Source organism: Prionailurus viverrinus, chromosome B2 (assembly GCF_022837055.1).
Source record: "Prionailurus viverrinus isolate Anna chromosome B2, UM_Priviv_1.0, whole genome shotgun sequence".
Taxonomy (NCBI): Eukaryota; Metazoa; Chordata; class Mammalia; order Carnivora; family Felidae; genus Prionailurus; species Prionailurus viverrinus.
In genome coordinates this window covers 130,065,677-130,090,116 of record NC_062565.1, presented here as the reverse complement: position 1 = coordinate 130,090,116, position 24,440 = coordinate 130,065,677, and the positions used below count along the sequence as shown (strand labels likewise).

The 24,440-nt window shown below is 40.3% G+C and overlaps 1 protein-coding gene and 1 pseudogene across 6 annotated transcripts in view; one reads left to right on the top strand and one right to left on the bottom strand.

The window, feature by feature from the left end:
• The window catches only part of PHACTR2 (phosphatase and actin regulator 2), a 132,123-nt gene extending 110,080 nt beyond the window's left edge, over positions 1 to 22,043 (bottom strand). For all 6 annotated transcript variants that reach the window (XM_047857872.1, XM_047857874.1, XM_047857877.1 and 3 more), the window contains exon 1: positions 21,802 to 22,043. In XM_047857872.1, coding sequence (XP_047713828.1) covers positions 21,802 to 21,847 — 46 coding nt within the window. In that variant the 5' untranslated portion in view covers positions 21,848 to 22,043. The remainder of the gene's footprint in view (positions 1 to 21,801) is intronic.
• On the top strand, positions 1,894 to 17,370 carry LOC125165571 (NADH dehydrogenase [ubiquinone] 1 alpha subcomplex subunit 5-like; annotated as a pseudogene).
• Positions 22,044 to 24,440: the final 2,397 nt, after the last annotated feature.

Sequence of the window (24,440 nt, the reverse complement as noted above, 5' to 3'; positions counted from 1 at the left end):
CAGTAGAACAAGGATCACTTTGCAAACGGAAAATCACTTTTATTGTAAAATAAATGCATTTCAAGTTTCAAATACCACTGGTATCACAATAAGCAAAGAGTACTATGAACAGATTTGATGGCTCTACTTGGGAACAGCAAGAATGCTGCTGCAGAAGTGAAAAATAAGAAAAAAGGAAGCAATCAACATTCTACCTTCCTTCCCCTACCCTAATCATCTCCTATAACTCCCGAGTCTGAGTGGGGAGCAGGTCATGGCATGTGGAGATTATACTGTGTTTGTTAAAATGAAGAAAAGGTTGACACAGCTCCAGTGGGCAAACCACCAACCAAGAGAATTTCACTTCCTCTATGTTAAAGATAATGACCACTCGGTTTGCTGAGCATAGGCATAAGGATGAAACTTAAGGGGGGGCGCCTGGGTGGCTCAGTCGGTTGAGCGTCCGACTTTGGCTCAGGTCCTGATCTCACAGTTTGTGGGTTGAAGCCCCGCATCAGGCTCTGTGCTAACCGCTTGCTCAGAGCCTGGAGCCTGCTTCAGATTCTGTGTCTCCTTCTCTCTCTGCCCCTCCCCCACTCACGCTTTGTCTCACTCTGTTTCTCAAAAACAAATAAATGTAAAAAAAAAAAATTTTTTTTTTTAAAAAGGACGAAACTTGGGGTGCCTGGGTGGCTCAGTCGGTTAGGCGTCCGACTTCAGCTCAGGTCATGATCTCACGGACCGTGAGTACGGGCCCCGCGTCGGGCTCTGTGCTGAACGCTCAGAGCCTGGAGCCTGTTTCGGATTCTGTGTCTCCCTCTCTCTCTGCCCCTCCCCCATTCATGCTCTGTCTCTCTCTGTCTCAAAAATAAATAAATGTTAAAAAAAAAACTTAAAAATGGATGAAATTTAAGGGGAGAAATTGGCAGACCTTATGTATAAGGTATAAAACCAAATCAAATGAAATTTCTTAATTATTAAGTAAGCAGCTAAATCCTGCCTGAGCAAAATTATGAAAAATTTCCCATTGTGAATGAATGTAACAGAAGTATTAATAAAATAACCCATTAAATTTGGGCCAATATCTTTAGGTTAAAAAGCTGGTGAAGAAATAAGAGCCTTGAAAATCTACATATAATGTGATAACTCTGTCTATAGTCCAACAGTCTCCTAACAGTCACACCAAGTCACCAAGGCTGGTATCTGTGAAGAGAACGGTGGCCACATGCAGAATTCTGGACTATCTACCCACCAGGCTTATACGGTGTCAGGCAGCCTTGCTGGGAGGAGAATTTACATCATAAAGAATCCCCAGGGCTCCCAGATTTATATCCTTGTAGTTCAGTTAAGAGGTGACTGCAACAACCAGGCATCTGAACTTGGAGAGCAGTGAAAATGAATTAGAAATGATAAATGGATCCAAGGGACATTGAGGAAAAAGAAGTGAGGAGACAGGGGAACTATCTGGAGAAGTCACGAAGAATTCTACAGCTTGAACCTCTCTGAGGTGTGGTGGAATGTCAAGAGGCGACTTGGAGAAAGACCTATGGCTTGTGTTCAGGCACCATGAACTTCAGGTGTTGGCAGGACATTCAAGGGAAGATGGCCAGCAGACAGTCAGAAATACATTATTGGCACACGAGCGGGAATTCGATGTTGAAGTTATCTGGGGGAGTCTTCCAAACAAAAGCGGCAGTTGAGGGCCAGAGGTAAACTCTTAGAGAATGATTACATTTAGAAGGCAGTAGGCTGTACGTAATGAAGAACCTTGGACTTCTCTTATACTGAGAAAAAGTTTAGTTTACTTGTTTTAAAATCACCAAGTGTGGGGGATACTCTGGCATGTTTATGGACCGAGGGGAAAGAGCCTAAAGGGAAAGAGTGTGGAAATCTAAGAGCGCGCTGACTAGCCACATGGGGATGGGCTTCTCCTTCATCCAGGATAAGGAGACTCCAGGTGGAGAAGGAGAGCCTGACCCTCATTTGATGAATGTGAGGAAGTGAGCTAGGAGTCAGGATGTGACAGTACCAGAGACGTGAAGAGGAACTCCACAGGATAGCACGCACTTCAAGTGAGAATACACGCGCTACTGGAAGCCAGGCAGGCAGGAATGGCAGTCGGGAGTGGATCAAATGTCAATGGTGAGGGGTGAGGGAGAGCAGAACCTCCATCACAGAGTTACCACGGAAGTGTTGCCAAGGAGAGGTGGGTTTCAGACAAAAAAAAAAAAAAAAAAAAAAGGAGGAAGGAGAGGTCTACAAAAAGATGAGGGTGTCAAAAACTCTGTGCATTGTGGAATATAGTCATCCATTCACAATTAATGTATTTAGCAACTATTACAGACAAGGTAGTGCACTGAGACTATAATGGTGAGCAAAATGGATTGCAACTCTGCCCTCAGGAGGCCTACAGTCTATGAGATGGGCTGACATTATTCAAGTAACCATTATTCCAAAACAGAAACATGGCACACAGTGAGAGCACAGGGGATGTAAGTGGCTAGAGGGGCCCAGACTGTGGCAGGTGAGCATTAGTTCTTGGGACAGGCATGGCATGAAATACTCTCTACATTCTGTGTTAAAATTCAAGGCAAGGCCATTTGAGGGTTATGGAGATTTAGTCTAGTTTCATAACGTTGCTTAAAAGGTAGAAATACCCTGTCCAAATTAGGCAGGAAACCACTGAAAAGTCACTGAAAAGCAATGGATTAACATTCCTTAGTTTGTACACCTAATTCTCTAGAGACAGAGAAAGACAGGAAGGGATTGGGGGCAGGGGGGAGGGGAGAGAATTCCATTAGCTGTTTTTTTAAAAAATAATTTTATAGTAATGATGCCTTTAGGGCTGATTTTAATTTTTCTCCCATACAGTCACTAAGGATCTCCCACTTACAAGATGTTCTATTTTGGTTTCTTTCTTTAAAACGCCATGTGTGGCAAGCAAGCATTCTCGAGAACGAGTTGTTCTGGCGGGACGTGGGTACAACACCGCAAGGAAAGCCTCTGAATCCAGTGAGGGCCCCATCAAGCCAACCTGCTTATTCCAAAATTCTTCTCTGATATAATTTTTATTAAGATTTGCAATGCTGGCCTGAAGGAATGTTCGATGTGTACTAGAATGATGGAAAAAAAAAAAGCCCATGACCGAACTTCAGAAGTAGCTAGTTGCAATTCATCAACTTTTCCAGAAGCCATAAAAATAACTTTTAATTGTTGTTGTTCTTAAGTGAGTAGGGGGAAAAAAAAAAAAAGATGGTCTCTTCAGGGAGCAAGTATATGAAGAAAAAGGAATAGTGCTCCCTACTAGATCATGAGTCCCATGAGGACAGACACCAAAAGAGTTTTATTCCTGGTGGGACCCCCACCCTGTACCCAAGGCCACAGAAGGTACTTACTAAATATTTACGAAATGAATAACTAAGTCATAGACAAATGTTTGTTAATAATGTACAAGGCCTGGCCTAACTAGGCTATGATTTATTTTAGCAGGTCTTTAGATTTTTCACACAGAGGAAATTGTTTCCAACAGGGCCTTCCTGCAGAGCTCCAAATATTTTGAAAGATAACATAACAAACACTAAAGTTTGAAATTGAGAAAATATCAAAGCCAGCAGGAAGGATGATTAACACTCATAAGAATGGTACAGACATTGTTGACAAATTTTTCAGGTGAACAAAGCCTTACTTGCTGCTTACTGTGTAATTTTAAAATGACAATCCATCAAAGACAAACAACTGAAAAAAAAAACAGTTGGAATGATTTATACGTGAAATAATCTTTGAAGAATTTTGTATTTTTAGATAGCAGCAAGTGGCGAAAATTAATGTTTTCATGAGCTACCCCTCCACATACCCCACACTGACATTTCCTTCTTCCTTCTCTCTAAACACGTTAGGCAATTCAGATGTTTCCTCAGTCTTCACTTTCTTTCTCCTAACTGGAAGAGTCAGAAAGCCAATTTAGTTTCATGGTAAAGAAACTGGAAAGGCACCTTGTCCCACTATACTGACCCTAAGTCCAAACTGCATTTGTTTTTCCATTCTTTTTGGGCATTCCATGTGAGAATTGGAACCTCTTAGAAAACATGAAACCACACAGAAAACTCTAAAGCCGTATTTTTAACCTGAGATCAAATTCTGTCAAAATATAACATTATGAAGGTTTAGCCCTGTATTGATACTTCAGATGTTTGCCTCACTAACTACAACAGAAACTGATAGAGCTACAAGGCCCTTCACACAGCAGCCCAGCGTTGTGGTGGCAGAGACCTGACCACACAATGTAATGTGCTCAATGACTAGGAATCATTTTTTAAGACTGGCAAGCAGCAGCAGCAAGGTTTTGTTCCATTCTAAACAGAAAATGCCACCTCTCCTATCTCACCTTTCAACCTCACCTTTCAAGGAGAATCAAATGTCTCCTGTTATACCAGTATCTTAAGAGGAGCAAACACAAATGGGGAAATGAGTGGCTCTTACCGTGCTCTGTATTAAAGCTCCGAGAGAAGCACAAAAATGTTTTCTTTTGTCTTACTCTTTAGCTTATTTGGCACCCTGGTGACATCTAGTATATGCTAAAAGAGAGGAAGGAAGGAAGGAAGGAAGGGAGGGAGGGAGGGAGGGAGGAAGGAAGGAAGGAAGGAAGGAAGGAAGGAAGAGAAAGAAAGAAAGAAAGAAAGAAAGAAAGAAAGAAAGGAAGGAAGAGACAAAGAAAATCATTTTAAGTATAAACATAGACCTGTAAGTACCATTGAGAGAAAACATGGGCCTTGAGCTCAGAAAGACTTGAATTTAATAATGTGTTCTTCCATTTCCTAGCTGGTAATCTTGGGCAAGGTCGTTCAACCTTGTTCATAGGCTCTTCCTCAACCATAGAAGGGGATAATACAATTTACCATTTGGGTTGTTGCTAGGGTTAACAGAAAAAATACCCACAAAGGGTCATACTGAGTCACCAATATTCAAGAAAGGTGAATGTCTTCCACTACTTTTTTTCCTCCTCCTACACAATCAAGTGGAAAGGAGACTCTTAAAAGGTTTTGAGGAGAATAAATCATAGAAGTGGGTTATTTACAATTTGGAGCAATTGGGAGAGTGAAATGTCTTTGAAAGCTATTTTCCAGGTCTTCCAGAGGGCACCAGAAAAACAAAAACACCCTGTACAAAATGGACTCCTGCACAGAGCCACCTGTGTTCCCCACTGGTCTCAGGACAATTGCTGAGAGCTGCAGAGAACCAGCATGCACCCAAGGGAAACTGCCATCAGCCCACAGCAGAAGTGCCCTGGGGGAAGTCACAAAGCAAGAAGGTTGACATCACCTACAAGACTGGGAGAGAATCACTAGAACTGGATTTGGCTCTATTTCCCACCAGCTGGGAAGTTGCACAGTTTATTTTTACTCTTGTACCTGCAAAAAATAAAAAAGTAAAGTAAAAAACTAAAAACAAAAGAACCTATTTTATTCAAAAGACCTGTTGTTTACTTGGTGAATCCTTACTGAACCATGTTGAAAATTCACTTAGTGAACTGTCTACACTTAGTTGAGCTACACGTTGTTGTTGCCTTTAGCTTTTTTTTTTTTTTTAAGTCTGTGCTGTTTAAGAAGTGTTGCTATAGTGGCCAAACACAGGAAGTTGCGTTTTACTCCTGTTTCCAAATATGCCTAATGTCAAAATCTGAGGAGAAAAAAAAAAGTTCCGTTTCATGACTCTGTTAACCTCAGATTCTTTAGTGTTAAGGCCACCTTTAAATTCAACATAGTTCCTAAGTCCTGAAGGACTCATATTTACTGAGAATCATCATCTACTGGTCTGGCTAAGAAATCACAATCAAGGGGACCTCTGTTTATTCTGCACCATCCCCTTTTTGCGATCTAACAGGAACCTTATGCTCTTTCTTTTTGCCCCTGGGACGAGATACCCAGCAGTGAAAACAAAGTAGGAATGGCACTACCAACACCATAAGTCATTATCCCTTAAATCCTTATTAGTTATTTCCATTGTGTATAGTAAGCCTTCATCTTTAGACCTTAGGATACTGAGCTTTGAATCTGAAATGCCAAGCTTGAATCCCATTGAAATGTTCTCACTTGGAAGAACACCATTACTCTGTGACTTGCAAACGTTGTTAGAATGAGTGTTTGGCCTATTCTGATCTGCTAACTATGTTAAAAAACCAAAGTGACAGGATCACAGCCAATGGGTGTGGAGTTTAACTGAAAATTCCTGCACATCCCAACTCCTACTCCGTCACCATTTAGATTCAGATCAGGGCCCAAAAGATTATTGGATCTGGCATGCAGCTTCTTAGGAATGCCTCGTATCTCAGCCATCTCAAGGTCTAACTTACTTTTAGGAAACTCCTGCTCCAAAAGCGGCCAAAAAATTAAACACAGTAATCTCTTAGGTGACTGGAGAGTTTCAAACCCTTTTAAGGGAGAATCTAGGTTTGTAGGATTCTGACGCACCCATCTTACTGGTGTGTTTACAGGGCTCGAGGGACCTGTTCCAAGTAAATTAAAGAATTTGGGACCTCAAGGAAGTGGGTGTGTTTTTGAAGCACTATCTTCATGTCTTGTGACAAGACGAATAAGTCCACCCAGTCTGTCCATCCCAGTGAAAACTTTCCTGTGAAATTTAGCAAGAGATAGGAAGCCATTATTGAAAGCTGGCGAGGTGCTTTGCAAAGTGTATGGGACATAATATAAATGTGTTTAGTCACATGTGAATCATCCTTGAATTACCAACCTGATTCAATGGGGCTGCTGCATTTTCTGGCAAGAACATTCTTGCTCTGGCTTTACTTTGACAGGTGTTTTAACACTATCTTTCTTTAGCATCCCTATTCATTTTATTTCTTATTTTAGCAGCTTTTTGTGAAGAAACATGTCACTCTGCGGGATATCAAACACATCTAAGATAATAAAAGCATACAGAGTAAGAAAAAAAAATCAAACACAGAAAAGAGGAATATATATATGTAGTGACATTTGGGAATAAAGCATTTCTCTAAATAGTGTGCCTCACATTCAGGGATCTCAAAGAAGATTATAAAAAACTAGTCAGGTGGTACTTATATAGTTGCTGACCACACTGGATTAGCATCTTCATAAGCATTTTTTTTTCTTAGCATTACTCAATCAATTTGGTGCTCCACTCACAAGGTAATTATTTCTTATACAAGTATGGCAGAAACACAGTGTTCACATAGACTATTTTCTAATTTTACCACTTATTCTCTTTATATTCCATGCCTTATCTCCTAAGTGGCACTGCCTAGTGACACTGATTGGCTCCCGTTGCCAAAAAACACCTTCGATGTATCCTCTTACTCAGGCCATGTCTAACCAAATATGTAGCATCGTTGACGAGCAGGAAAGAAGCTATAGTCTGTTATGAAGTGCAATTGAAGAAACCAGAAAAAAAGACAATGGATCCAATGTGTTTATGGGCCACTGTGAATGGATCTCAGTTTGTAAACTTGTTTGAAGGATAATTGCAATGGCTGAATTTTGTCCCCCAAAATTCAAATATTGAAGTCTTCGTTCCAAGTACCTCAGAATGTGACTGTATTTGGATAGAAGGTCTTTAAAAATGAGGTCATATGTGTGGACCCTAATCCAATTACCGGTGTCCTTGTAAGACAGTAAGACTGGATAGATGTGTGGGTTCACAGACCATATGGGGATACTGGGAGAAAGTGGCAAGGAGAGAGACCTTAGAAGAATCCAAACCTTGACCTTGGACTTCTAAGTGCTAAGTGAGTTCTTAGACTCCAGAACTGTGAGAAAATGAAATTCTGTTGTTGAAGCCAACCCAGTCTGTAGTAATTTGTTATGGTAGCCACAGCAAACTAATACAGACTTTTCCTCTTATCTGTTACGGAGTCTATTCGTACACTGAAGGTAGAGTGAAAATGTCACACAGCTTTCAACCCCATCTCTACCCCACCCCGCCTAACAGAGGGGAAAAGAAAAGTTCTTTAAAGGCTTCTGCTAGGATCATTTTATAACGGCCTTATTAATTAAAACACCATCATTTGAAAATGAAGTGTCCATGTGTTGTGACATTCCATGGTCTGATGACTAAAGGGGACTCGGGTTTTTTTTAAGTGTGCAGTTCTAGATCCTTCTTAAAAATCTCCAGTTTGATTTTATTCTTTTCATGTTTTCTCTAAAAAACTGGCAGCCAAGTACTTTCCAAGCGACAGAACACTAGTTGTGCACATATGTATATAATTCCATTTTAGTAGACTTGAGGAAAATGAAACACTGCTCTGTTAGGCACACAGAACATTCAACATGAGCTCAGTTAACTCGTTCTGGCTTATTCCAAGTTTCCATCCTCAGCTGTCTCCTCCAGCCTGGCAGGTCAGCACAAGTTAACTTCACAGATGTAGAAGAAATTTTGAAAAACACAGAATCCCTTTAAATAGATGAAATCGGCAATTGCGATCCTGAATCATCCTGTCACGTTGCCCTTCTCAGTCCTGTGGGCTACCCAGCTGTGTGGTCAGAAACATTTTTATTCTGGAAGGAAGGTCCAGGGCAATGCTCAGCAGGCCCTCCTCAGAACACCTTGGGCAAACAGTGGCCTTTCCCGGGGGAGGCTCAGAAACCCTTCAGAAAAAGCCTGTAAGAGACCCCAATTAAGACTGGAATTTACTTCACACTGGGCAATGTACTGCAAAATAGGCACATCGTTGAAAGGAAAAAGACCCCTGAAATAAAAACAGGCAAAAATAAAGAGTCAAACGTTTCCAAAAGGAACATATGAAAAGAATTTCTAAATAAATGATTGCTTCCTTTTGAAGTTTTCAGGATTTGCTGCCCACATTTCTAAAAGAGAAAAGGTCTCGGCCTCCTTTTTAGAAAATATATTTGACTAAAATCTTTCTTACAGTCCATCCCACGCATTATTAAACACTTGTTCTAATCCAGCCCCTGCTCTGTCGCTTTGGTTCCTCCTTAATTAGCACACAGCCACCTCCAATGAAGTTTACAGGTGTCTTCCTAAAAAGGCAACTGACTCAAAATTCTGGGTCCTTTCCTTAAACAGCAACTGTCATTCTACAGATAGCTTCTTTCCCTTTGAATGTATCTGTATTTACCTCAAACCCAATCTTGCGGGAAATGAATTATTTTGCAGTTTGTAATATTAGCAAAATGTATGTAAGAGCAAAAAAACTTCTGGCAACGCGATTTTGCCAAAATTGTCCTTGACAATGGGAATACTTACTTGCTCAGAATAGGACATATTAATGACCAAATTCATCAAGGCATTGGGTACAGAACATCAGTGTGTTTGAACTGGACATTCTGTAACCTCTACTTCACGTCAAGAGAAGTCACACATTGTTAATGAAGAGAAAGCCTTCATCTGAAGCCACTTTTTAAGACACTGCTAACCTCCAGAGGATGTTTCTCACATTAAGAGCCTTCTGGAATACTTGCTAAAAATGCAGATTCTGAGACCCCACTCCAAGATGGATTTTGCTATTCTAGAATATGTTGCCCAGAAGAGAGTATTTTTCCCAAGCATACTAAGTGATTCTCACAATCAGGCAAGTCTGTGAAATATCATTATTACCTCAGTAAACATATTTTTAAATTAGTCCATTCAGCTATAAAATGTTAAACTTTCATAAAATATTTTTTTAGACTATAATAACAAGAGCACGTCAAAGTTGAGTTCTCGTGTGACAACTGTTCAAGAAAGTCTTTTGCAATTAATTCAAAGCTATTTGCTGAAGAGAAAAAAATTAATCTACATAAAGAGAAAATGTTAATGGTGATTAATTATAAGTGGCAGTGGATATTTTTACATATTACAGTAAGTTTGCCTCGCTGCCTTACGACCCAGCCAAGCTACTGAGCAAGTAGAAAGACAAAATAAAGATGCCTTCTTATATAGTAGGTCTCAAAAAAACCATGCCCCATGAGCTTTTCTCAAGAAGCTACCTGTGTGCTCTGTCTAAATAAGGAAATAGACCCAGAAAAAAATAGACGTTGATCTAGGAATCTAAACGTCCAACACCAGACGTAAATGGAAAGACTCCCCAGCCTGATGTGAAGAGAGATCCAGGGAAATAGGCAGCAAGCTTAGAGGAAGCCACAGTCCAATTTGGTTACAGTTCTTCAAGATGAACTTGACAGAATAACAAAAGTGTTTGAACATGCCGAGAAAAGATTTACATAACTGGGGGAAGATTTGGGGATGAGTATGCAGGACCCTTAGCAAGCAAACAAAAATACCAGTAAGGAAAGCAAAAACCATGCAGGAAAGAAAAAGTAATCATGGTTTACCACAGGCTTAGCTATCATCAACTTTTTACACAGTTACACAGAATACTGTTCTAATCAAAAGTACAGTGGAAGAACGCTGGGGAGATGAAAACAGTAGAGAAATGTGTGATGGAGGGGGGTGGATTGGCAGGGGTCAGAGAAAGGGTGAAAAACGAAGCTGTATCTTCAATTTCCAAACTGTGAGTTCAGTGACAATGTGTCAAACGGAACAATCGATAATTAACAAGTAAGCGTGCTATTTAGAGACTGGAGGTAAATACTGAAGAATCAATCTAAACAACTGCACGTTTCTTGGACACTACTTAACTTTTCACTCAATGCCTATCACTCTACTAATATCCGAACTGGCCAAAAAGGGCTGTTCATTTATTCAATGTTGTGTCAAGCATATACCTCAGAATAAGGCAGATTAGGGAACAAGATAAGGTCCCTTAGCTTCTGGAGCCTAGGTTCTAGTGAAGGAGGTATTGAAAAAGAAACATGTAAAGAAGCAGGATAGGGGCACCTGGGTGGCTCAGTTGGCTAAGAATCTGACTCTTGATTTCGGCTCAGGTCATGATCTCATGGTTCCTGAGATCTAGCCCCGCATTGGGCTCCCTGCTGAATAGCTTGGAGCCTGCTTGGGATACTCTCTCTCTGCCCCTCTCCACCCCCCCCCACCCCGCACCCACCACTCTGGCTTGCATGCAGGGCATACTCAAAATAAACAAATAAACTTAAAAAAATATATTTAAAGAAAAAAGCAGGATTATCTGAGAGATAAAAGCAAGGAAGGAGAAAGAACTGTGGCTTGAGGAGCTAGGCAGGCTTCTCTGAAGAGGGCTGGACAAGGAAGGTCTCCATGAAGCTGGCAACTGAAGGAGTAAGCTTTGGAAAGAGCTAGCCAGAGAGTGTCCCTTTCATCCCAGACAAAGAGGGAGCAGCAACTCCCAAGGTCACAGGTAAGAACAAGCAAGGCTTGTCTGGTGACTGGAAAAGGGAGTAAGACTGTGGCACGAGGGGGGTGTGGGGGAGGGGCAGGGGCCAAGGATCAGAGAGGATCCTGCGGCCTCGTGGGCCAGAGTAAGAAATCTGGATTTCATTCTAAGGGCAATGGGAAGACGCAGGAAGGCAGTGAGTAAGGAAGTGATGTGATTTATGTTTTAAAACATTACTTTGGCTGCTGTGTGGAACATGAATTGCAGAAGGCTGAGAACAGAAGCAGGAGACCAGCTCCAGCTCACTACAGTTGTGCAATGACTGTGGTCAGGGCCTGGATGGTGGCAGTAGAGATAGAAGTGGGTGGACTAGAGAGACATTTGGAAAGGAAAACGTACAGGACACGTGGATGGTTCGGTGAGGAGGGGAAGGGAAAACTCAAGGAGGCCTCCTCAACTTCCAGCTAGAATGCATCAGGTGGCTGGAGGTATCATTTGGTGACATGTAGAAAGTTCAGGGGAGAAGGGATTCGGCGGGTAAACCAAGCCTTCTGTTTAGCCCTCTTACCTGTAGGATGCCCATTAAGGACCCAAGCAGACCTGCCCCATAGGCTCTAGCATATCTGAGCCTAGAGTGCAAGGTGAGAGCAGAGTTGCAGATACAGATGTGGTCATCGCCCCGCTCCCATTTCTCCAGCCACCCCCCAGGTCGGGAGTTCACTCCACCTTGCTGGATCATCCTAGCGGACCTCTTGGCCGTGGGGAGGTCTCCCCCAGGAAATCCATACTGTGTGCTCGGCAGGCAGATTCATCCCCTGGGGCAAAGCTGTAATCATTTCTCATTTGATAAAAAACCTTCAGTGCTTCCCACCGCCTGTGTCCTTCTTGCCTTTCAGAGCCAGAATTCTTGTCCCCATTCTGTACTTTCTGGACTCCCTCATTTGTCCCCACAATTCTCCAGGGGTCCCTTTCCTCCCACTTTCCTTTCTGCCCATCTCCACTAAGCACAGACCCTTGTGGGCAGGGGCTATGTATGATTTCCCTTTGAATCTTGCCCCATGGCCCAGCACAGAATCTTCCGTGTAATCACTTCATTTTTTTTTAATTTTTAGAAATGTTTATTCATTTTGAGAGAGGGAGAGGGAGGCGGGGAGGAGGGAGGGAGGGAGGGAGGGAGGGAGGGAGAGAGAGAGAGAGAGAGAGAGAGAGAGAGAGAGAGAGAGAGAGAATACCAAGCGGGCTCTGTGCTTTCAGCGCTGAGCCCCTATGCGGGGGGGGGGGGGGGGGGGGCGGGGGGCTGGAACTCACAAAGAGCGAGATCATGACCTCAGCTGAAATCAAGAGTCAGTCCACGACTGAGTCACCCAGGTGTGCCAGTAACACCTTGCAAAATGAGCCAATTTGCAGGAATATATCCACCAAGCACATATCGGCACAGCTTTCCAGGTTATTCCTAAGCAAAACACCACTTAAGTCCCTCCTTTGTCAACAAAATTCCCTTAGTGTTAATGGCTGAAATGTTATACTTGCCAGAAGGTTTATATGAATAAAAACATCCAGCCCCTTGAAACAAAAATAAATGGAGGCGTAAGCAAATATAAACGATAACAGAGCAAACTTTTAAAAGCAATGTTATTTGCCCATTCCCTTCTGGGGAACAAAAGCTGTTGTTTTTGGTTTGGGTTCCCCTGCTCAGATAGCAGTGGGATAGAGAGTGGACCAGAAGTGTTTATTTGCTTAAGACTATTTCTACCTCAAGAACACTTTTACGTAAGTTGAGTCCCCACTAAATATGAATCTTTACTCCCAAGAATACAGACTCCCAAGAATGGGCAGTTAGCCCATTACACTGAAGTCCCTCAAGACCAGAAAGGGTGTTGGAACTTCTCCTTTATTCAAGTTAAAGAGGCTTATTTAGAGGATCAACAACCCAGAGTCCTTATCTCCTGCCCTCCTGCATTAAGTAGGCAAAAGGTGAAGTCTGACTCCCTCACTGATTGTTATCCTCTCAGACTTTGGAAGATAAAATATATTTAAGCTAAAAATATTTGGAATATTACTCATTGACCAGACCTGATGAGCTGTGGACCAAAGAGAAGTAAATGAAATTCAAATTTTTGCTCATTTTCTCTCCAAGTGAGGGACATTTGCATTATGATCAAACAGAGTAAGAAGAAAATTAACCCCCAAGTGAAGATGGCTATAAGGACCTATATTTTTGTTTTCATCATGGAATTCACAAGAAAAAATAAAGTGGCTGCAAAACAGTCAATGATTTTAAAACTGAGTCTGATTTCATGCCAGCTAGAGGAAAGCCAATACGGTTACAGGGCAACTCATGGCTTTAATTCCAGCGGTGGTCCAGGCAGGCCCTGGATATGAAATCCCTGGCCACGATCATGTCCAAAGCAGATGAAAGCAGAAGCTACCACACTATTCCTCGTAAATGAATTTCCTCTCTCTCTGTGTAGATTTTTCTTCATGTACATATTTTAAAAATAGAATCATTATTTTAAACCTGCCTTTTTATGTTATTATATAAATCACTTTTCAAAATTATGTTTTACACCATTTTTAAGTAGCTTATTCCATCACATGATTGTTTCCCACATAACTGAAAACATTTCTTGGTGTTCAACTGCTATTTCCAATTTTTGGCTTTCATAAACATTACCCCAGTGAGCAAGTAATTATTTCCTTTACAATACGCTCCTAAAAGTGGAACTGCTGGGTCTGGGTGTATGCACATTTTAAGGTGTTTAATCATCAAGCTGCTCTTCTGATAGGTTGTACCAATTTAAACTATCACAAGACAATCATCTGAGAATCATTCTAATCCTTGCTCAGTGCATACGTGATCGATAGCATCTTTTCTTTTTTTTTTTCATTGAATTGCTAAAACTATTTCATATACCAATTGGTAAATTATGTCTCTTCTTTGGTTAAGTAATGTGGGCAAGGTAACTCTTGTGCTTTAGTTTTCCTCATCTGGAAAATGGGGATATTAATAAAATTGATGTTGTGAGGAGATTAAAAAGTTAATTTTTTTTTTCAACGTTTTTTATTTTATTTTTGGGACAGAGAGAGACAGAGCATGAACGGGGGAGGGGCAGAGAGAGAGGGAGACACAGAATCGGAAACAGGCTCCAGGCTCTGAGCCATCAGCCCAGAGCCTGATGCGGGGCTCGAACTCCGGACCGCGAGATCGTGACCTGGCTGAAGTCGGACGCCCAACCGACTGCGCCACCCAGGCGCCCAAAAAGTTAATTTTTAATAGTTCCTACAGTGAGTTCAATTTCTTATTGATTTCTTTTTCTTACTGATTTTTAAGGGCCTTAGTCCACAAAGATATTAATTACTGTTTTCAATATATTTAATGCAAATATTTTGTCAGGTTTATGATTTCCTTTTTCAATTTTCTGATGATGGGGCTCTTAGCTATGCATACGTTTTAAAATATCATTAAAGCATTCACTTTAAATCAGAATAAGTTACAGAGATCCAATATTCAAATACAAGAAAAATAGAAAAGGAAAGCATGACTCTAGTTTGTAAAAAAGAAAAGGATTGGTAAATTTGACTATGTAAAAACAGGAGTTTTTATATGAAAAAAATAAATTTAAGAGGTAAGAATAACATAGAAAAATATAAGCACAAGGCTTATCTCCTTAAAAAAAAATCTCCACAAAAAGCTGCAAGAAAACATAAAATAAGGCTATAAACAATTCAGAGAAAAGGAAATACAAATACCCCACTTCACTCATAATCAAAGTGAGATATCCCTTTTTGCCTATAGACTGACATGGGTTTTTGCAAATTAATTATGCATAACATTGTGGTCAGGTACAGTTGTGTAGAGTGTTCACTGCACAAGGACATCTAGGCAAGGAAGTATGTTGGGACTCAATTCCTGCTAATGTTCCACTTGTTAAATCATGTGCCTGCAGGGCGGCCTCAACCAGAGGGAGGGACTTCAGTTTCTCACAAAGCACTAAAAGGTCTAAGAGAAACCCTGATACTCCTGTGGTGTTGGTGAAGAGTTCAAAAATGGAATTCTCATATACTAAGCAGCCTCTTTGAGAGTAATTTGGCAAAGTCTACCAAAATGAAATATACAAATCTTTTGACTCTACAATTCTAGGATTTTATTGGTGCACGTAGTTCAAGATGTTCAGATAAAGATGCATTTCAGCATTTTTCATCATAGCACATACATAAAAGAACCCCAAAACAATCTAAAAATACAAACCTAAAGTATAAAAACATTAAGTTCTTTTAAAAAGCATGATATACCTACAGATTATAAAATTGCTTGTTTATAAGATTAAAGAGATTCGGTGCCTGAATGGATCAATCCTTAAGCATTTGAGTTCGGCTCAGGTCATAATCTCACAGTTTGTGAGTTCGAGTCCCACACTGGGTGATCTTAAGCCCCACTTTGGGTGAGCCCTGTTCTCTGTCTCTCTGTCTCTCTCTCTCCCTCTGCCCCTCCCCGCACCCATGCGCGTGTGCTTTCTCTCAAAATAATAACAATAATAATAATAATAATAATAATAATAGATTAAAGAGATTGATATGGAAATATTTTGAAGTTATATTACATGAAAAGCTCAAACTCTAGAGCAATAAATGTAGTATGTCTTGCTTGTGTTTTGATAAAGATACATACTTGAATGAAAACTGTCTGCAATGGGGGAAAAGAGTTGTTCATTCCAGGTTATAATTGGTAAGAGACTGAGGTCTGGGGGGGGGGGGGGGGGGGGAGTCAAATTCACTTTTAACCTGAATCACCTTGTAAAGTTTGACCATGTGGCATGTTATTTTCATTAAGGAAATTAAACTCTACCCTTTTTGCTTTCATGATTTCTTCTTACAGAGATCCAGGTTTACACAGAAATGGATAAGTATTCTGGGCAGAAAAAATATAAATCCCTGACCAAAATATGAAAACCTAGAAACACAAATATATATAGATTCCATCATGGCCTAGATGCGATGTGCAAACTTTATTCACTCATTCCTTTGTCTCCCCAAAATCAAAGAGTGGCTTTCTCTGCCCTTTTAACTCAAGGGCTGAGGCGGAGCCTCGGGGGGGGGGGGGGGGGGGGTTGCTGAAGAAACAGCTACTAGATTCAGATACCACCCTTCAGACAACAGAGCCAGAGTAACAACAAAATTCTTGATGTAAAAAACAAACAAACATAACTCTCATTCATATGATCATAGGCTTAAAGCAATTGGGCTGTTCATTGACAATATCGTTGATTCAGTCATACATTCAACAAACATTTATTGTGTCCAATCTAGCATGCCTTATACTTGGTGAGGGGAATACTGAAGTCTCAATGCTTCTAGGGCATGAGGCCAGAGGGTACTAAAACCACCCTATTTGCTGACATATCTGTTTAGCCTGTGCTTAGAAATAATGGATCTAGTCCTCAATGAGATACTGGCAAACCAAATCCTGCAACACATAAAAGGATTATACACCATACCCAAGTAATAAGCTTTATTCCAGGAATGCAAACTTGGTTTAACATCTGAAAATCAATTAATGCTATATTAATAGAATGAAGGACAAAAAACACACAATCATCTTAAGAGAGTCACACACACACACACACACACACACACACACACACACACACACAAAGTCTTTGACTCTTGCATGATAAAGATGCTTCCAAACTAGGAATAGAAGGGAACCTTTTGATAAAGGGCATCTATGAAAAGCGCACAACTAACATGACACTAAATGGTAAAAACTGATTGTTTTCCCCCTTAGATCAGGAAGAAGACAAGAATGTTCACCCTTGGGCTCTGTCATAGTGGGTTTGCTATAAAAGACCATCAGCCTTGTGGGACTGGCTATATGTCAGAGTCACATGAGAGGCTAAGAATATTGTAAAGTTTCTCAATGTTCTTCAGCAAATTCCTAAAAATACAGCATATAGAAAGTATACAGAATAGATTACAAATGAGAAGCTGAATATGGTTAAAGCAGAATCAGGTGTTAAGAAATTCAAAGACCAACTTCAGGGTGGCCAACTATAGGAGTGATTCTTCAGGCTGAAAATGAACTAAGTCTGGCAAGAAAAATGATACAGTGGAAATCAAGGTAGCCTTTAGAGGAAGAGCCTCCTGCCAACCAATGGAAATGGCCAATATAATCATTATTAAATGACTAGTGTGGTGATAGAAAACCAATGTAATTAAATGTTCTATTAAAAAAAAAAAAAAAGAATGTCCACTCTTGGCACTTGCATTTAACATGATAGTGTATAATGAGGGCAATTAGACAAGGAAAAGACAAAAGATCTTCAGATTGGAAAACAAGAAGTAAAATTATCTCTATTTGCACATAAAATCTTATATATAGAAATAATAAGGAATGTACTGAAAAACTATCGGGACCAAAAAATGAGTTCCACAAGTTTGTAGGGTATAAGATGAATGTATAAAAATTAATTTTTGTGTATTATATGCTAGTAGACAACATTCTCAAAATGAAATAAGAATATAATTTCATTTATAGTGGCATCAAAAATAATAAATATGCAGGGATAAATTTAACAAAGAAGGAGCAAGACTTCTATGCTGAAAACTACAAAACACCGTGGAAGGAAATTAAGGAAGATTTCTAAATAAGATCTAAACTTCTAAATAAGATCTAAATAAGGTCTAAATAAGATCTAAATAAATGGAAAGATGTTCGTGTTTACAGACTGAACGACTTCACATTGTTAAGAGAACAATATTATTCAACACAATCCCCATCAAACTCCCAGCTGGCTTTTTTGCAGAAACTGACAAGCTGAATATGAGATTTATATAAAAATGCAAGGAGATTAGAATAGCAAAAAAATCTTGCAAAAGAAGAACAAAGTTAGAAGACACTTTTCTCTTTCAAAACTTGCTGCAAAGCTATAGTAATCTAGACAGCACGGCATATTAATAGACATGTAGATCAACAGGATAGAAGTTCAGAAATAAACCTTACATTTACTGTCAGCTGATTTGTGACAAGGTGCCAAGACAATTCAATAGGGAAAGAGTCATCTTTTCAACAAATGGTGCTTGACAACTAGATATCCACATGCAAAAGAATGAAAATTAGAACCCTACAATATACCACACATAAAAATTAACTTAGAACAGATCACAGATCTAGGGGCACCTGGGTGGCTAAGTGCCAGACTTCAGCTCGGGTCATGATCTCACAGTTTGTAAGTTCAAGCTCCGCACTGGGTTCTCTGCTGTTGCAACAGAGTCGGCTTTGGATCCTCTGTCCCCCCTCTCTCTGCCCCTCCCCTGTTCAAGCGTGTACATTCTCACTCTTTCTCTCTCAAAATAAATAAATAAATAAATAAAAGTTAAAAAAAATGTATCACGGACCTAAATGTAAGAGCTAAAATTATAAAACTCTTAGAAGAAAACTTAGGTGTAAATCTTCTTGACATTGGTTAGGCAATGGCTTCTTAGATAAGACTCCAAAAATACAAAGAAAAGAAAAAAAGGTGAACTGGAAATAATCAAAATTTCAAAATTCTGAATTGCAAACCATATCAAGAAAGTGAAAAGACAACCCACAGAATGGGAGAAAGTATTTGTAAATCACATATCTGGTAATGACTTATCTCTAGTATATAAAGAATTCTTTTATCCCAATAACAGGAAGTCAAGGGGCACCTGGGTGGCTCAGTCAGTTGAGCGTCCGACTTTGGCTCAGATCATGGTCTCAGGGCTTGTGAGTTTGAGCCCTGCATCAGGCTCTGTGCTGACAGCTCAGAGCCTGGAGCCTGGTTGGGATTCTGTCTCTGTCTCTCTCTGCCCCTCCCTGACTCATGCTCTGTCTGTCTGTCTGTCTCTCTGTCTCTCAAATATAAATTAACATTAAAAAAAAAATAGGAAGTCAAATTACCTAATTAAAATTGGGCAAAGAATCTGAATAGACATTTTTCCAAAGAAGACATATGGATGGCCAACAGGTACGTGAAAAAGATGCTCAATGTCATTAGTAATTAGGAAAATGGAAATCAACACCACTATGAGATACAACTTCACATTTACCAGGATGGCTAAAATAAAAAAGATAAATAACAAGTATTGGCAAGGATGTAGAGAAACTGGAAACTTCATATACTGCTGGAGGGAATGTAAAATGGTACAGCTGCTTTGAAAAACTGGCAGTTCCTTAAAACATAACATAAACATAGGATTACTATGTGGCCCAGCAATTCTACTCCTAGAAATATACCAAAAAGAAATGAAAACATATGTTCACCAACAACTTGTACATGAAGTTCATAGCAGCACTCTTCATAGAACCAAAACCTAGAAATAACCTAAATGTCCATCAACTGATGGAAAGAGAGAGAAAATGTGGTATATTCCTATAGTGGGATGTTACCCGGCAATGAAAAGAAATGAAGGACTGATACATGCTACAACATGGATGGCCCTTGATAACACTATGCTGAGTGAAAGAAGTCAGTCACAAAAGGCCATGTGATGTTATGATTCCATTTATATGAAATGTTCAGAATAAGCAAAGAAGATTTGTTAATCAGGGCTGGGGGTTGAGAGGGATGGGAAAAGAGACTGATGGTTGCACAACACTGAATATACTAAAAAATAATGAAGTGTACATTTTCAGTGGGTGAGTTTGGTATGGTATGGTAATTATGTCAATACAGCTGTTTTTAAAAAATAGAAATAATGGCTCTAACTGCATGTTTTCAGAAATAATGATTAATGGTCTTCCTAAAACTTCGAGAAACAGATGCAGCCCTAAGCTGAAAGGTTCAAAAGAGCCTAAAATCAAGAGTGAAAAGCAAGCTAACTTGTGGCCTGTAATGATTATTTTACAAAAGCCCAAATCAAACATCTTCTATGGTCAAGCATAACTTTTTATTTTAACTCACTTTCTATATAAATCGGTTGAACAATTTCTCAACATGATTAGTCATTTTATAGGGAATTATAGCAATCTGGGCATTTTTCGCTATACTGGGTAAGAGCTAGAACAGTCATATTTTAAGATTCTATTCTGCTTCTTAGTGATCAGTTATGCAATATTCCTTGCCCTTTGTAAAGACAAAATTCACTTTTCTAATATTAATCCCAACAATATTTTGCAGCAAAAGAACTAAGTCCTGGGCGTACTTTATAGCTGTTGTATATGAGTACTGATTCAATTCTATGCTTTACCAGTGCAGAAATATAAAATATAAACTCTTTCTTACAATGAAAGAAGCCACACTGTTTTTTAAAGTAAGACAAAGGAAACTAAGCGTCATTTGCACAAGATAGTTTACTAAAATTAAGATCCTAATCAACACCCCCCCCTTCCCCATCCCACCCATCCCATTCCCAAAGGCGTCAATACGAAGTCTCTGATGTTCTGGTGCATTGTATAACCCTTGTCATTAACAAGAAGGAAAGGTGTGATCTATTCTAGGATTTTGATTTCTCTCCTTTGTAGAGGGTTCCTCCTTTGGCGACATTAACATAAGCCCTAGTAAAGCTTATGATTTTTCAGGGTGTGAAGCAGCGCAGTATAAACAAACCCATGTGGGGGTAAGTTGGAATGATAGAATGCTATCTAGCTGGAGACATCCTGGAGCTGATTAAAAAAACCTTCATCTGTGCCCTGTCACTTCCTTTCAGCAAGATCCTGTTAATGTTTACACAATTTTAAAAGTGTATCAGATATCTCAAGGAATAACGTAAATGGCCCCTTTGAGGTTGTTTTTTTTTTAATGTTGATGGAAAAAATATCAAAATAATACTTTTAAATTTATTTCATTATCCAATTACAAATAACGCCACCAAAAAGTTGTTTATCCCTACCCTGCTGGAGAAATGCCAAACGTACCTTCCTTCCCTTTTTTTTTTTAAGAAAATGGAAAAAACAAAAAAACAAAAAACCAACCCAACTTAAAACAGAGTATTGTAACTTAGAAACGTTACACACGATTCCTTCCATAAACTGAACTTTCAGCCCTCGGTAACTGAGTTGGTGAGGTATGTTTCCCCCAGTTTTGTAGCTTTGGGGTCTAACATAAAACAGATTATCTTTTGAAACGATTAAGCCTTTTTAAAGTTAGTTTCTAAGTATTCAGAGTTCTGCCAGGATTAGAGGAGGCAATCAGCGCGTCTACTCCGAAAACAAACCATAAATCAGTTGACAAGCTTGAAAGAATTCGGTTCTAGTCTGTTCGCAAGCCAAGCGTAAATACAGAAAAACCTGTTGGCACGTTTATCTAGCTCTCTAAGTTTCCCGTTCTAAAAACACCGCAATACGCAAATGGCGTTTCTCGTAACTTTCAGGCTCCGAAGAAATTCAGATAAACACCCAGGCGAGGCATCTCGTGTGGAAAATGGAGCCTGTGCCTTTAAGGTAAAATCGGCTGGATCCCAAAACGCATTCCACTTCTCCACGACAAAGAGTTTGGGGGAGCGCTACCTCTCGGGTTTCTCCGACGGACTTGGCGGGTTCGGGCACAGCCCGACGTGCCGCCGAGCCCTCGGCCGTCCCAGCTGCCCTGAGCAAGCCCAGCGCCCGCGCGGCCGGGGCGCTCCGTGCGCCCGGGACTCACCGCTGCTGGGCTGCGGGGACAGCGTGGAGACCGAGGTCTGGCCCATGTCTGGGGTCGCGGGGCCAGGTCCGGCGATCACGCGGCTCCTTTGGTCCTTCGATCATGGGTCCGCTCGCAGGCAGGTTTCCAAGCGCTCATTTTCCGGGCTGTGCGGAGCTGCCCGCCAGATCCCCTCACCTTCTCCCCGGCGCGGGTCTCCCAGCCCGGCCGGCCGCAGCCGGCGAGGCGGATCCTGCCCAGCGGATGCCTGTCATTCCTCTATGCAGATTAGCTGGGGTCAGGGGTCACGGGGGAGGAGGGAGGGGAGAGGGCGAGGGGGAGGGGAGGAGGGGAATGGGCGCAGGGGGACGCAGTAGTGGGGAGGAGAGAGGCCCCCGGCGGGTCCCGCGGCGCCCGCGGGGGCTGTGAGACCGGCACCCCCCCCTCCCCCCGGGTAGTAGAGAGTTCAGGCGACTCCCGTTTAACTTAAAAGGTTCAATGTCAAATGATCCTTTAGGGCTGGAAGAAAAGGAATTAAAGTACTTAGTCACGGTACTTAATTTAACAAAATTTGTTTCTTTAAAGTTGGTTTGGTCCTCACATTCTGTTAGCAGTCTTGCAGCACTGTTTGATGTCTGCTCTGTGTAGGGCTTTTCTCCTTTAAAAAATTATCTTCCTTTTAACAAACACAATAAAAAAAAGTTCGTGTCCTCAGTTATGGAGAACAATAAATCTGGAAGATGGATCTAAGTGTGAAATCAGCTAAGGATACACTTCGCTGTCTACCATCCAAGCGCCAGGATGCTCACCTCTCCTACGTTTAAAAAGAATCACTGTGGGGGCAGTTGGGTGGCTCAGTCGGCTGGGCGGCCGACTTTGGCTCAGGTCATGATCTCACAGTCTGTGAGTTTGAGCCCCGCGTCGGGCTCTGTGCTGACAGCTCAGAGCCTGGAGCCTGTTTCAGATTCTGTGTCTGCCCCTCCCCCACTCACACTCTGTCTCTGTCTCTCCCAAAAATAAATAAACATTAAAAAAAATTTTTTTTAAAAAAAGAATCACTGTGAACTCTCTGAAACCTTGTGGTAAGGGGTTTAAAATATACAAGGGGTATAAATATACAAGGGTTATAAAATATACAAAAGGTGAAAACAACAAAAACAATGGGTAATTTATTTTAAAAGCTAATACTCCCTAGAAGTCGAATTAAATCCTCCCATAATTAAATCTGAACCCCCAACTTCTTAAAAGTATGAATACAGGTAAATACTCCTGGTATTAACAATCGATGTGTAATCTATAGATTATATGTATATGTAGTGCACTGCATATATATGTATATATGTAATGCACACACATGCACACATAACCATTAGACTGGGTGTGTGCTGGTCACATAAATGTGTTCACTTTATAAAATTTCACTGAGCTGTACACATGCATAATTTGTGCATTTCTCTGAATGCATGTATTTCATGAAAAAGAAAACTGCAATACATTTAGGTCACTTGCCACAGCTTTCACTTTTTAGATTATCCTAGATATTCAACTCTAAACTATTAAAAAACGATATAACATATATAATATAAACTAATAAATTTAAGTTATTTAATACCTTAAACATGAAAATCTTCTTTTAATATTTATTTATTTTTGAGAGAGAGCACTAGCGGGGTAGGGACATAGAGAGAGGGAAAGAGAGAATCTGAAGCAGGCTCCATGCTATGGGCCCAAAGCCTGATGTGGGGCTGAACTCAAGAACCATAAGATCATGACCTGAGCCGAAATCAGATGCTCAACTGACTAAGCCACCCAGGCGCCCCCGAAAATCTTTTTTTCTGAAGTTTGTTTTATTAAGATCACACACAGCCTTGCTTAATTTTTTGAAAGACATTTGCTTGTCTGTTTAATCGCAATTATGTAAATTGCCCTATTTTTTTTCACACCCGAACAGCTGTCTACTGTGGAGACTCCCCACCCCCCTAGAATAGTGTGATCAATTATCTACTTCTCTTTGCCTAATGCATTCTTAAGAAACCTGAAGTTTTTTAAAGAAATTGAGGATTAACCTAGATGTGAGTTCTAATTAGTACAATGGAATCAATCAACTAAATTTCTTTATAATGTGCAAAACTGTTGTATTTTGGGAACACATCCCACCTGAGGGGCTCATCATTGAGAGCAAACAATTATAATGGCTCTTCCATTCCTTTGCCTTAAAACAACAACAAAAATCCACGGTTAAGTGTTTTCTCAACTGAAATTGAAAAGAGGGAACTTCACACTCTTCCTTCCACTAATAGAGCCTAATTGATAAGGGAGGTCATTGGTTAGAAGAAATATACAGTAAATTTTGCACATTAAAATATGTAAATGTAATGATTTTTTTTTGAATTGACAAAGGTTAAATTTTGAAGCTGTTTTTGCTATCATTACTCCTTTTCCTTGAGAAACAATAATGTGTTTCTTTTTATTTCTTCTACAAATTCTTATTTCAAACATCAGAGGGGTACTCTATAATTCTCTTCTTTCAGGATTTGCTAAATCCGTCTATATTTACCTTATTTAAAACCTTTCAGGATTTGCTAGTTAATATAATCTTAGCCTCATCTGAGATTCCTATAATCCCCTGATCAGATTACACTCTTCTCTCTGAAACTTTT